This window comes from Sebastes umbrosus, chromosome 14, assembly GCF_015220745.1.
Source record: "Sebastes umbrosus isolate fSebUmb1 chromosome 14, fSebUmb1.pri, whole genome shotgun sequence".
NCBI classification, from domain to species: Eukaryota; Metazoa; Chordata; class Actinopteri; order Perciformes; family Sebastidae; genus Sebastes; species Sebastes umbrosus.
This window is the reverse complement of record NC_051282.1, coordinates 2,844,031-2,858,120: the sequence shown is the minus strand read 5'-3', so window position 1 is coordinate 2,858,120 and position 14,090 is coordinate 2,844,031. Positions and strand designations below refer to the sequence as shown.

Sequence of the window (14,090 nt, the reverse complement as noted above, 5' to 3'; positions counted from 1 at the left end):
AGCCTCCGCTACGTGCTCATGAGTGGCTACTTATTTTGTGGTCTTTTGACTGGCAGATTATTATTATTATTTGAGCCAGTTGAGCAGCTAATTGAATCCTTTTTGAATTGTGCTTCATCTGGCTGCTCCGTGTAAGCGGCTCTAGCCAGCGTTAGTTTGAGGGTTAGCTTGTTTTAAATCCTGCATCGCACGAATGGTGGTGGGTGGTGGGTTGTTGTTAACAGGATACAGTGGTTCTAACATGAGGATGCAGTGTTAAACAGAGAGCTAAAAAAAAGTTACCCTAAAATGTACAATAGAACCTGTGTGAATTAAAGAGCCCAGCTTGAGCACACTCAGATGTGTTTGAAATGTGCTATAAAACTGCCTCGCCTTGCCTTAAAGTGTGTGTAAAAGCTGTGGGTCGGGGCTGGGTTAATGGCGGTGTTTACCCTCCGCTAGCCCTGTCGCTACCAGCTCGTCCTATGATTGGTCTGTTTGTTTTTGATGCGGGTCTTCAGGGCTAGAAGGTCAATGTAGAGGATCTGGTTGAGGACGGCCGAGGCACAGAGCAGTCCACCGTGCAGTGCCCCAGCCATGCCGTTACAGAATACGTCCTGACCTGTACACACACGCACACACACACACGCAGAGACATTAAGCAGGTGTGTCAGTCCCTGTAGAATCCAGACTAGATAAAGCCTCGTCCACACTGGGAACGTCAGGAGCGCGTGGCGGCTGCGTTACCTGTTGTTTTTTATTTCGGTGTCCGTGTTAACAGGTTAGAGCAGCCACACTGCCATCTCTTCTAGAGATTCGAGGTCTCGCCTATTTTTGCCGCGAGCCGCGCGCGGTTCACAGCAACAACAGACAGTGAAGATGATCTATTGACTGTATATTGGCATCATATCAGCAACATTACTACAGTTTCAATGTCTAGACATCTGTAGAATATGTTATGGAGATGAAAAAAGTAAAGACTTGTTTTTAAATCAACACTTCCTGCCTTCATTTAGAAATAAAAGCCCTCAAGCGTTTTTTTCTGTGGACAGAATTCCTTCATTTGTCAACACGGGGCTTTTATTTTGAAATATGTGCAGGACAGTGTTGTAGAACATGCAGTGACTTGCAGAGCTCCATGAGTGAATATAGTACAGGGTTTTAATTGTGGATTATTACTATTATTAATACATTTTCACACGTTTCTTAACCTTTCTCTGTCTAAAATAAATATTAAATGATATATATAATGAAATGAAATGGCCATTATGGCAAACTCTGTAGAAACAAAGAGCTGACAGCAGCAGCAGAAACGCAGCTGAAACACAGCTGGTGTGAACACCAACTCGTAAATCATGCAGCTGGTACGCGACGCAGCGCAGCCGCCACATGATGCAGCGCAGCCGCCACGCGCTCGTGACGTTCCCAGTGTGGATGAGGCGTTGAGACTGTTGTCAGTCAGGTCACCTGTTAGGTAGAGCCCATCGATCGGTGTCTGTGGTCGCGTCCTAGCGACTGTGTCCGGGGTGAAGCGCTCCAGGTTGTGTTCAGCACCGTACATCTCACCTCTCGGAGCACCCAAATAGTGGACATTAGTTAGAGGAGTGGCAGCGTCCACCATCACCACCTGGACACAAACACACCGGCTATTTGTAACAGTAGAATAGTTTCCACTTTGCGCTCGTGTTTTGGAGACACAACAATACTTTGGACTGGCAGCACGTACATACAGTAAATACAGTAAATACAGGCTTCTATTGGAGTCAGGGAACAAAACAACAGATATACCATATCCCACTGCTTTCTACAGCAAATGGAAAAGGTGACACCTGAGTTCCTTTCACCGAGGATGGCTGTGGGACATAGTTGAAAGCCCCAGGAAAAAAAGCTAGTAAGTGAGCAATATATTACCTTGTCTCGCAGTTGAGGGAAGATTGTTAGCGCCCATTCCAGCAGCTCTTGAGCCATGCCGTTTTTCATATCCAGGTAGTTCTGTCCCCTCTTGCCGAGCTTGGTCCCCTCCCATTCCTCGAACCACTCGTAGCGAGCCATGGTTAGCAGAGTCATACAGGACTTACCTGCAGAGAGGTAAAGAGAGAGGGATACAAAAGGTTTCAGTCCATTTATCTTTTGATTCTTCTTGAATTGAACTACTGGGTTGTCCAGAAAAAGTCATTGGTTGTGGGTAAACTTTGCATCATACGGTTACATGCTGCATTAGATTCCAGATGAAAGAACTTACAGCAGGTGATAGATAGCTGCAGAGGAGGAAATGATTGCTGCTGTATTTCTTCTTGCCTGCCTCTGCTGCTAAGAAGGTGTCTTTTCATGTAAATGACATTTTTGTACAGTGCTATAAAGACTAAGAACAATGCTGCTCTTTTATTTTCATGTTATCCACATCAGGGGTTCTCAAATTTTTGCAACTTAAGGTCCATTTCTGATTGTTAAAACATTTCCGATGACCAGCTTCCCAAATAAATGAGAAAAAAACACAACATGACAAAAAAAGCGAAAAAATAAACTTGGCTGTCAATATGTGTTATACCGCTGTCAGCTGTAATGACCAAAATAAATATTCTGCTCACATTCAGTGAGACACTCGGGCTTGCCTCTGGGAAATAATGAGATCAAGTCGTGGTGGGATGGGTGAGAGGCTGACACGCAGAGTAGCATTCAAAGTTCATTGAAGAGTGGTATTGACTGAACTTTGGTTGCAGCGGCCTCCCCCAGTAACTCTCGGCACATACCCACAGCGCTTGGCAAAATAAGCTCCTCTGATATCGTAAAGGCTTTCTTTCTACGAGCTACACGAGCGGCATTCATATATCTAGCTTTCAAAGTGGCTTTTGACTGAGTTGTTAATGTTGTGATGACTTTCTGTTGTGCCTGAAGCCCGTCCCTTTTCCTTATAGGTGCTTTGTGTTTAAGTGTCTCTGGAGCGTCGATGGTTTTAGCACCTCATTGACAAGATTTCCCCACATTCAACACACTGTGCTTTCGGCTCAGCATCACTGCCTGCCATTATGAATCCAAATTTAATGTATTCAAGGTTGTCTCCCACATCACTTTTTCGTTTCAAAAGCCGATCCATTTTGTGTCACTGCACCCGAGGAAACCTTAGCTAGCTAACAGTGGCAAAACACCTTTGTTTCTACCTGACGATGTTCGGGGTTTTACGCAAGTCCTATTGAAGGAGGCTGGGTCACACTTCATCAACGCGTCATATCTTTGGGGTAAAACACATGCGCAGTAAAATCTGGTCTGCACTCGCCAAAATTGAGCCAATCGCAACACACGACCACAGCTCCAGTTACACTGCGCATGTGTCCTACCCCATACAAGGCCCGTGTCCGCCCATGTCGCAGCCTACTTCAATAGGCCTTGGTTTTACGGCAGCTGGCATCCTACCTCTTTCAGGTTTCACCCGTCCATTCTGCTAAATAATAATAAAAAATGTAGATAGATGGCGCTCTGAGGCCCACCAGTGGGCTGATCTACATGGATCATCAGCTGTTAAGGATGCTGAATTTTTGCCTGGTTTCATTCAGCTTCATCCTCACAACTTTTAGTATACTATATCATGTATGGAGCCATCGAGTGCATTAAGAGCGTTTTACAGGGTTCTTGTTTTAAAAAGTTAGACCGTTGCCGGCTAGAAAATGAACAGCCATTTCTGTTTATTTGTGTGTGAATTGTTTAAAAAGATGAAATACCAGTGGTAGGTCAGCCTGAGCTATATCATTGTGTATCAATGGAGAGCTCGACTTGGCACAAACAGTCAGTTGCACAACTGTATGCAGGAATCCACCTGATCACATGATTGCATATCTCGCAGAAAAGAGTACAGAAGCTCGAGGAGCCAAAGACCGACATCGAAGAAATGTCAGTGAAACGGAGGGGCCGTTATCAAGTATCCATTAGTGCACGTGTGAGTGTGTTACCTGGATGTCTGATGTTGGCTGTAGGATCTTTAGCGGATGGGGAGGTGATGAACATCATGGGAATGTTCCCCAATACCTGCTCTCTGCTCAGAGAAGAGTAACGCTCCATACTACACACACACACACACACACACACACACACACACACACACAAACAAACACACACGGATGTGTTATTAAACTAAACAAAATAGTAATATCTTGTTTTTTTTATAAAAACTTACAGTGAGTCCAAGTCATTGTCTTTATACATCCAGAAGTTGGTGGAAGGGATGCCCAGCTCCTCTTTGGTTCCATCCAGACCAACAAAGACCAAGAAGGAACCCATACCATGACGCACCAGACCTAACAGTGACTGGATCTCTACACACACACACACACAAACACAAACAAGATAGCAAATGAGCAAAAAGTCCGACATACCGTTAAGTGGCTGCAGTCAAGTGATACATAGTCCACATTCTGTGTTACCTGGTTTGTCCTGTACGGTCTGAGGCAGAAACTTCTGGAAGGTGTTGAAGATTCCAGCGTTGGAAATTATGACAGGGGCGTGGACCTCGATCTCTTCTTGTCCTTTAAGCACCGTCACTCCTGACACACATACACACAGGGTGCGAAAGGTCGAAAGGTAAAACAAAATGACATCCTAACGTCTTTTCCTAACCACTTTTCTTCAAGGAATAGAGTGTCAAAGAGCATCTCACTGCGGACCTCCGTGACCATAACGAGCTGATGGAAAAGGCTACTGCATCACAGGAGCCCCTTCTCCCCCCCTCCCTTTCTCACCATAGGCCTTCCCTTGATGGTTGAGCAGGACGCGTTGGACAGGAGCTCTGACCAGCACAGTGCCGCCCCCCTGCTGAATCACAGGGATGATGTGAAAGGCGAACTCGCTGGAACCTCCCCGCGGGTAGTACGCGCCACGCTTGTAGTGTTGAAGAAGGAGAGCGTTGATGAGGAAGCTGGAGTCTTTAGGAGGGACACCTTAAAAGCACATAAAGCAGAGCATTGAGGAGAATGTACGGAACGGACGTGGTCTGGGATGCATCCAAGTGTGTGTACGTCCATCACCGTAGAACAGGTAGGCAGACAGTGCCTGCAGGTCCTTGTTCTTTGTGAGGCGGTTCATCATTTCTGAATGGTTGGTTGCCGCTAGGCGGAACACCGAAGAGATGCGATCCAACAGGCCGGTTCGAATCAGGAAGTTAGACAGCCAGTAAGGTATAATCTTCAAGGTGGCGATAAGTGGCGTCCGCCGTGAGGCTAGCTGCAAGAGGAAGACATACAACTGCATTTATTAATCACAATCAATAATACACGTCCTTGGCACTATCCTCCATCATCACAATGTCCACTTTCACCGCTATGCCGACGACACATAGGTCTACATTTCAACGAAAACCCACCGCTGCCCTGCAACCCACCTCCCTCGCCACCTGCCTACAACACATCAGGAGCTGGATGAGCAGGAACTTTTTAAAGCTCAATAGAAATAAAATGGAGGCCCTGCTCATCGGCTCCAAAAACAACCTCTCCAAAGCACATCACACAACCGCTCCAAACCTCATCATTGATGGCTTCTCCGTTCCATTCTCCACCCACGTCAAGAGCCTCGAGGTCACCCTAAACAGCACCCTCTCCTTTGCACCCCACATAAAAAACGTCACCCGGACTGCTTTCTTCCACCTACGCAACATCTCCAGACTCCGCCCATCCCTACTGCAACGCTGTTCTCTTTGGCCTTCCCTCCAAACTGCTCAACAGACTTCAAATCATTCAGAACTCTGCTGCCCGGATCATCAGTTTGAAAAGGCTCTGGGCGAGGTGGCTTGCAGCCGCAGCTTTTGACCCGGGCGGACTGTCCTCAGTGCGCCCCAACCGCGTTGTGCCACAGCCCACGTAAAAGGCGCTAGGGGTCTGTGGCGATGTCGGCAACCCACCCGACCCATCTTGAAACACGGACCAAGGAGTCTAACGTAAGCGCGAGTCAGAGGGTGCAAGCAAAACCCTGTGGCGCAATGAAAGTGAGGGCCGACGCGCACCGTCTGAGGTGGGATCCCGGCCCCTCGGGGTCGGGCGCACCACCGGCCCGTCTCGCCCGCACCATCGGGGAGGTGGAGCGTGAGGACCCGAAAGATGGTGACGAGAGGTTAAAGTCGCGCTGCCGTAAAGTGGTATTGGTGCTGTTGTATCGGAGCCATTTTGCGAGTATGAGTACGAGTACATGATCACAGTATCGGACCCATCCCTAATCATGATCATCAATAGCTCCCTCCTACTCTACCTTCATCAGTCTCATGAACTCATCAATGGCTTCCTCCTCTCCTGGGAACTGCTTCTTCAGGCTAGCCGCCATCTCCGTCTTCCCGGCATGGATATGGTACTCCCTGACATAGGGGTTGGAAATGTTGGATTAGTTGGAAGCCAGGTAGGATTCATAGCCCTCTGTTGATCACACTTGAACACTCCAATATGGATGAAGTAACAAATATAGTTCATGTCAGGTTTTTTGTTTGTTGTAGATTTGAGTAGTCCTGGTAACGAGATCAGAGGGCAGAGAACCCCACTAAAAGAAAGAAATCATTTCATTGTACAATAACCAGATTATGTGCCGTACCTGCGCTGGTCAGGCTGACCCAGGATCAGCGTGTCAAAGTGCTGCTCCAGCCGTGTGAACTGCAGCTGTCCCTCTGTGATCTGATCCAGAGCAACCTTCAGCAGGCTGCCCTCATGAAGCTGGCCCAGGTAATGGATACCTGGTGGTGGCATCAACGTCAATGATATCGTGCTTTAAAATGTCAAATATTCCAAAGTGTGCAGCACTAGGAATCATTCTCAAGACAAGATTATTTTTAGACTTGACAAGATTCTTCATTCAGTCATAGTGAGATGAATGGAGCATGTAAAAGTAAAGCTAAAATCAGTCCTAATCAGTCTAATACGGTGGTAATCTTTGCCTCTACTTTGTCCATTTTTACTAACATTCCAAAAAAAAAAAGTAGAATAATTTAAAGATCCCATAGTGTAAAAAGTGAGATTTTCATGTCTTTTATATTATAAAGCAGGTTTAAATGCTTTATAAATACTCTTAAACTATCAAAACGCTCAATATACAGAGAAATATACACAGCCCGTATTCAGAAATTGTGAGTTTGAAACAAGCCGTTAGGATTTCTGTTCATTTGTGATGTCACAAATATACAATATTTAGACCCTTTACGCGGTTTTAAACGTAAACATTATAAATGTTTCCCAGTTTATTTCCGGTTGCAGTGTATGTGAATGACATCAGCTGACAGGAAGTAAACATGGACCCAAACTGTTGCCTAGCAACGCAATTCCGTTGAAATGCACTAAAACTGAGCGTTTTGGACAGAAGATAAATACAGGTATATTCAGGCAGACAGTATGAGTGAAATAAAGATTTTTTTGAACATTATAGTATGTAAACATGTTCTAGTAGAAACACAAAATGCAAGTATGAACCTGAAAATGAGCACGATATGGGACCTTTAAGAATTTTAGAAATAGAAAACTAAAAATCTGTTACTTTTTTTTGGACCGCTAAAAAAAACACAACCAAACAGCTGGAACTTCAGATAACAAATGAAGCAGTGGAGAAAGATCTAATACTGTATTGTAACAGGTTTGCCTCTAATAATTTTTGATAGGTGTCTAACATGTGAAATATTATTTAACATTATGTGAAAGCGCATGAATTAGTCGTTTGTGTCCATGAGTTATGAATCTGCAGGACTCTAAACTAATTAATAAGCATGAATTTTGTGTGCGTGCGTGTGTGCGTGTGTGCGTGCGTGTGTGCGTGCGTGCATGTCTACTTGGCCTTCTTACCCACATCAAACTCAAATCCCTTATTCTGAAAGGTGTGTGTGCAGCCTCCAGCCTGGTCGTGTTGCTCCAGAACTACAACCCTCTTCCCGGCTTTAGACAAAATCGCCGCTGCCGTCAAACCTCCCACACCGCTGCCAATCACCACGGCATCCAGAGCACGGGGAACACGGTCCACACGAAACCCTGCAGGGGAGCAACGGATCGCATTTTAAAAAACAGTCACGGTGAAAAGGTCGTCGGCTGGTCTCCGACTGCATCACACCGTTCATAGATGGCATGCGCAGAAACAAATTTTTCAGAAGCATTTTTGCTGATGAACCATGACTATAGAGCTGGTTGAAAATGACTTGTGATGAACCAGATGAAGAGAAGCTGTCCGAACATTAGCGGGGTCCTACAACAGCAGATCACACTACAAAACTAATGGACTTATTTGAATATATGTTTGCACAGTGCAGTTGTGTTCTGTGAAAACTCAGAGGATCACCAAAGTGATTTAATTTCATCCTCTTAGACGACATGAATGTCGGTACAAAATTTCACAGCAATCCATTCAATAGTTGTTGGTATATGGTATAGAGGAAAAGGCATTAGGATACAACATCTGGGACCATGAATGTTTGTGCCAATCTGTCTATTACAGGTTCCTTCAATGTGTCCCTAATACTACGTCGTACCGTCGTACCATAGACCTACAACAATGATAAATAAAAATGAAAACGTAAACAAGAAATAGTTATTCATTTCCATTTTTAAAAAAGCCACAGGGAGCCACTGGAGAGGGGCTAAATGTGGCTCCGGAGCCGCAGGTTGCTGACCCCCTGCTCTATTAGATGTCAAGTTTTTTCACTGAATGAGTGAAAACTTTGACCTGCTGGTGGCACGAGAGGAAAGGATGAGCACGGTCCTCAGAATTTATCCTCTGGGGAACATGACATGCATGCTATGCATCCAATTTTCATTCAACTTCCATGTGGTACAATGTGAGATATTCTAGTGTGGACTGGTGATGTGATGGACTGGAGAGGTCTTGTTTTTCATATTTGACCTCTCTGTTTCCCAACGATTCCAAAAGATTATAATATAATAATAAAAATATGATATAATAGACAGGACAATACACGCAGTGTCTGTCCGCTGTGTATCAGAAAGCAGCTCTCCTTACCTCTCTTCAGCCTTTCGTCCCTCTGCCTGCTGTCGGTGACCAGGGGCCCCGGTGGCCTCAGGCACTTCTCGCTGAACACCTTGTAGCGCTGCCCGGTGGTCAGGAAGAAGATGACGACCCCCAGCAGCAGCACGCAGCTCAAAACGCCAAGCAGCCACCACCACATAGTAGCAGAGGAGAGCTGAGTGTCCTACTATACGGCAGGATGGAGAAGAGAGGAACGAGGAAAAGAGAGGAAATGCTGAGGTAGATGGAGAGAATAATCCAGAAAGAGAAGGGATGAGGTAGGAAGTTTAAGGATGAAGACAGATGAAAAGCTATCTTCACAAAAAGAGCACCAACCACGCTGCAGAGGAGGAGATGGATCAAGTGAGGGGAGGAGAGAAGGAAGAGATGCTTATTAAGGTTCAGGGAGGACATGCAACACATGACATTTTGGAAATTCGGGCTCCGCAAAGAGCAGAGCAGATAACACATTCTCCACGCCAAGGACATGAGACTGGCAGAGAAGAGAGAGCTGGTTGTTTATCACCTCTTTAGACTGGTTTTACACGCCCGCCACCGATTTGGTGCTCTTTCTAAACTGCCTCAGGAGGACTATTCTTACAACTATCTCACTGTATAGCTGAAAAACCCAGTTCCACTGCATGACTGTGAACAAATGGTGGGTTTTCCGAGCGGAGATGCTGTGAATGCGATATGTTTGGGCCACTTGGCTTTCTGGATAAATGGACCAAGGTTTAAAGGTCCCATATTGTAAAAAGTGAGATTTTCATTCCTTTTATATTATAAAGCAGGTTTAAGTGCTATATAAATACTGTTAAACTATCAAAACGCTCAATATACGGAGGAATACACACAGCCCGTATTCAGATATTGTGCGTTTGAAACAAGCCGTTAGGATTTCTGTCAATTTGTGATGTCACAAATCTACAATATTTAGACCATTACACGGTTTTAAACATAAACATTCTAAATGGGTCCCAGTTTATTTCCTGTTACAGTGTATGTAAATAACATCAGCTGACAGGAAGTAAACATGGACCCAGGCTGTTGCCTAGCAACGCAATTCCGTTGCAATTCCGTTGAAATGCACTAAAACGGAGCATTTCAGACAGAGGGTAAATGCAGGTATATTCAGGCAGACAGTATGAGAAAAATGAAGGTTGTTTTTTTGAACATTACAGCATGTAAACATGTTCTAGTAGAAACACAAAATACAAGTATGAACCTGAAAACGAGCACGATATGGGACCTTTAAGTATACGTTAGTAAAGTTTATGACTATTTCAATTGGACCTTCCAGAAGCCATGAGGCCGTTTCTTTTCTTTTCATTGTATTCTGTTCATATGACATGTGCAATGGAATGCAGCGGAGCCTTCTCTAAAAAGGTTAGTGTGGCATAAAGAATAATTACCATAAGAGTAAATATGAAGGATAAACATTACAAGATAACTATCTACGTTTTAATGTATTAATTGTGGAAGTTGTGGAAGTTGTGGAACCTACAAGGTTCTACAACTTCCACAATCAACCCCCCTGTATTGATCAGTTTTAGAATGAACACACTTGAGTCACATTCATTTATACTTTTTCCATTGTTGCTTGTTTAGGTGACCTAACTGGCGAGGGCTGGAGTCTATAGGGACACTGAGTATTGAACATGAGGCACCAGAAGTAGGGACAGCAACCCAGATATTTCCATCATTCTCCATCAACAGTTCATCCTTGTTTTAGATGAACTCCCCCTTTAATATCATCAAATGGTGGATCTCAGATATAATTTAAACACAGATACTAATGAGTTATAAGGTGTACAAAGGAACACATGGCACTCACTCTAGACGACGCTCTTGATGAAGATGGGGGAACAGGTGTGGGGTCTCATTTATAAAACTGTGCGTGCGCACACCTGCAGGCAATGTTCCCTTTATAAATCACAGTCCACATGGACATGTGCGCACGTGGATCCGCCTCATATTCCGCCCTCTACACGCCCACATTCAGCCATAAATGGTCGATGCAAAGCACCTCATGAATGTTTCTGCATGTGAATGAGCCTGTTGATCAGTGGATCTTTACGGTGAATCACGGCGACTACCGAGAGGAAGTCGCCGTGATTCTGACACAGAGATCGAGGTGTTTGTAGGTGAGGAGGTCTCTGAACACTCGTTCCCTCCTCATTCTCTCATTCACGTCACGTAGTCCTCACAGTGCCGGTATATCCACCATGCAGCATGTTACCAGTGTCACTGCTGTGATTATATGTTTACAGCATCAAACAGATCCATTCACAACTTTTGAAGTTTGATAGGTGAACACTATTTGATGACTAGATGTGCCGGGTGGAGGTGACTGGAGGAGGCAGAGTGTGTGTGGCGCACCACGATGGCGCACTGGAGACAATCTGATAGTTGCGTATAGCTGTTTTCATTTTGTGTATGTATACTGTATCTGTCCCTATCTAATAAATCATAAATAAATGAATAAGTCATGTCATGTTCACTGCAGCGATTTTACACACAACAACTTTATGAAAACTAATATGGTACTTGGTGATATCTGCACACTGTTAGAAGATATTATTAAAACTATTGGCGCTCTGTTTTGCCATTCTTTAATGCTATTTGATATAATCTTGGATTTCTACAACCGATGATAATGATTTCAACAGCTGCTCCACAACTGACTGCGAGTGTCGGTAGTCCGGTCCTCTCCTCTGAGTTCCGGAGGAACGTGATGGTGACACAGCGCTGATGAGATATTGAGCTGAATTTGATTTGAGATTTGAGTTGATCTTTTACATTCGTAAGGTTCTTATGGAATAGTTATGGCTCACTAGCACAAATAGCACTGCTGTTTTAAATGTTTATGATAAAGTGGATATAAGTATGAAGAGAAGTTAAATGTGTGAGAGGCTGTAGACATTTATTTTCTACAGTCTGGCTTCAATTCACCACCTCACCGTCTGCGTCTCCAGTTTCCCCTACCTCGGTACCTCGGTGTCTCCATAATGTGCGTACGCACGGGTCAAAGTTTCCGTACCAGTGCGCACATTCTCCCGTCAAGTTTGTTTTTATAGATCACAACTGTTGCGTGGGAAGTGGCATACACACATTTAAGGCCCCGTTTTGTGCGTACGCAACGGTTCTAAATGAGACCTCTGGCCGGTAGCAGGGCAAACAGAGCAACGTTCTTCCCTCCCGGTGATAGCAGCACTGATTCAACTGGGCTCACCTGTAGGCTCACCTGTGTCTAGTTGCCTCCAGGTAGCACAGGTGAGCCTGTGGCTCCTCTCAGAGCTCACCAGGGCCCTGACAGACATGGAAGACTTCCAACATTGCTGCTGTATATGATCTTCACTGGATTTTAATTCTATTCTTATGCATTTATTATTATTTATTGTTTTATCTTTTTTTTTTTCTAGATTTTTATTTTAAAAAATCTGGGTCAAATGTTTCTTACATAATTTACGTGATCTGTAAAGGGAAGTAGCGTAGTAGCGCATCAGTCCAGAAATGGTACCATACTTTTAAATGTACACTGATACTGCCACGGACGGTGTTCATCCAACACATTCTCAGTCCCAACTCGTCAAATACCGGCGCACAGGTCGTCACAGTATAATACCTGAAATAGTTCATGAGATATGCAAGTAAAACGGTTTCAAAAACGTTTTTAGGAAGAGGGTTGCTCAAGAAGTCAATAAGCGGAACTAATGATAAGCGCTTTAAGCTCACAGGAAGAGGATTCGTATTTCGGTTGCACAGTGTGGGAGTCTTCGCTAGCTTGTTGGACTGTCTTGCTCATGTTTCGGAATGTTTTGGATAGATTGGTGAAGGAAACAGTCGGTGTGAAGAAGGCCCCGTTACTAGAGAGGCTAACAGCTCCCTCTGTGTCCGCCAGGAGCTTGTCGGACGTAGAGGACGAAGTGCAGCCGCCTTTTGACGCCTCCCTGCTCCAGGTCCTGGTGTGTCTGCTGTCCCAAGAAGCCACTGAGGTACAAGGCTAAGACCAATGAGCTGATCAACGAGGAGCTTGGTATCTCATCATTTACCGCATCCCCAACATGATCCCTCAGGAAGCCAGACTCCTAAAGAACGACACGGATACCTCAACCAGACCAACGCAAGGGTAGAAACTCCATCACAACCCGTTCGAAAGACCCAAGCAGACAGACTTAACATTGTTGTGTTTTAAAGGCTGTTGGACAGAAGGAGACTACTTGTGTAACACTGTAACTGGATCCTGCTCAGCTCAAACGCCATCTTGTATTGCAGAACAGTGAGAACTTGTACTGCGTTCTAGCCACCTGGCTAAAGCTACAGGCATACCCCTCTTGCGTTACTTTTGGACGGACCGGGCACTGCGTGTCAACATACGCTCGTTGAGTGCATAGTGTCCTTTCAAAATAAACTTTTTCCCAGGTGAGGGTTTGGAAACGGTCGTGGTTAATGTTTACTTCGCTGACTAGGGACGAGCATCAGTCCTGTGACCGACGATACCGACGAGTCACGTGACTAGAGACTGACGTGACAAAATCAACGCTACTTTTAGTTTCACATGGGACATGAACAGCGGTCTCCTGGTTGAAAGTCTTGTGTTTGTCTTGATCCCGGCCCCGCGGGGTCGGGCGCACCACCGGCCTGTCTCGCCCGCACCGTCGGGGAGGTGGAGCGTTAGGACCCGAAAGAGGTTAACGTCACGCTGTTGTGAAGTGGTATCGGTGTCGTTGTATCGGAGCCGTTTTGCGAGTACATGTACGAGTACATGAGCACAGTATCAGACCCGATACCTGATACTGGTATCGGTATCAGTGCATCCCTAATAAAAAACACAGACTCAATGATCAATCAGAATCAATCATTTATTCAGTATAGATAGAAGCCTGCACAATCATCAGTCCTACAACAAAACTACAAGGTTCAAGCTCCATTCACTGTCCATTTAAAAGCCGTGTGTGACTGTAGAGATGTTCTTCTTTGTTTTATCGTTGTGTTTGTTTAATCTGAAATGCAGACTATTGGAGCGCCCCGGTAGCTCACCTGGTAGAGGCGTGGCGTGAACCAAGTACCAAGGCCCGGGTTCAATTCCAGCCCGGGCCCTTTGCTGCATGCCACCGCCTCTCTCTCTCTCCCAGCCTTTTTTG

The 14,090-nt window shown here is 45.1% G+C and overlaps 1 protein-coding gene and 1 pseudogene across 1 annotated transcript; one reads left to right on the top strand and one right to left on the bottom strand.

The window, feature by feature from the left end:
• Positions 1–105: 105 nt before the first annotated feature.
• LOC119502234 (all-trans-retinol 13,14-reductase-like) lies at positions 106–10,866 on the bottom strand. Its single transcript, XM_037793078.1, has 13 exons — positions 10,781–10,866; positions 8,941–9,286; positions 7,776–7,958; positions 6,541–6,679; positions 6,208–6,310; positions 4,995–5,190; positions 4,710–4,907; positions 4,395–4,514; positions 4,148–4,286; positions 3,924–4,033; positions 1,891–2,057; positions 1,447–1,606; positions 106–601 (listed from the first exon to the last, which is right to left on the bottom strand). The coding sequence occupies exons 2-13, from the start codon at positions 9,104–9,106 to the stop codon at positions 450–452; spliced, it is 1,833 nt and encodes a 610-aa protein (XP_037649006.1). The 5' UTR covers positions 9,107–9,286; positions 10,781–10,866; the 3' UTR covers positions 106–449.
• A 1,883-nt stretch (positions 10,867–12,749) lies between these two features.
• On the top strand, positions 12,750–13,542 carry LOC119502259 (annotated as a pseudogene).
• Positions 13,543–14,090: the final 548 nt, after the last annotated feature.

Excerpts from the sequence above, each read along its gene's own strand:
- LOC119502234 (XM_037793078.1), bottom strand. The coding sequence starts at position 9,106 with ATGTGGTGGTGGCTGCTTGGCGTTTTGAGCTGCGTGCTGCTGCTGGGG. Across the intron at positions 7,959-8,940 it reads GGACGAAAGGCTGAAGAGAG|GGTTTCGTGTGGACCGTGTT; the intron begins GTAAGGAGAGCT and ends GCTCCCCTGCAG. Across the intron at positions 4,908-4,994 it reads GTCTGCCTACCTGTTCTACG|GTGTCCCTCCTAAAGACTCC; the intron begins GTGATGGACGTA and ends TGTGCTTTTAAG.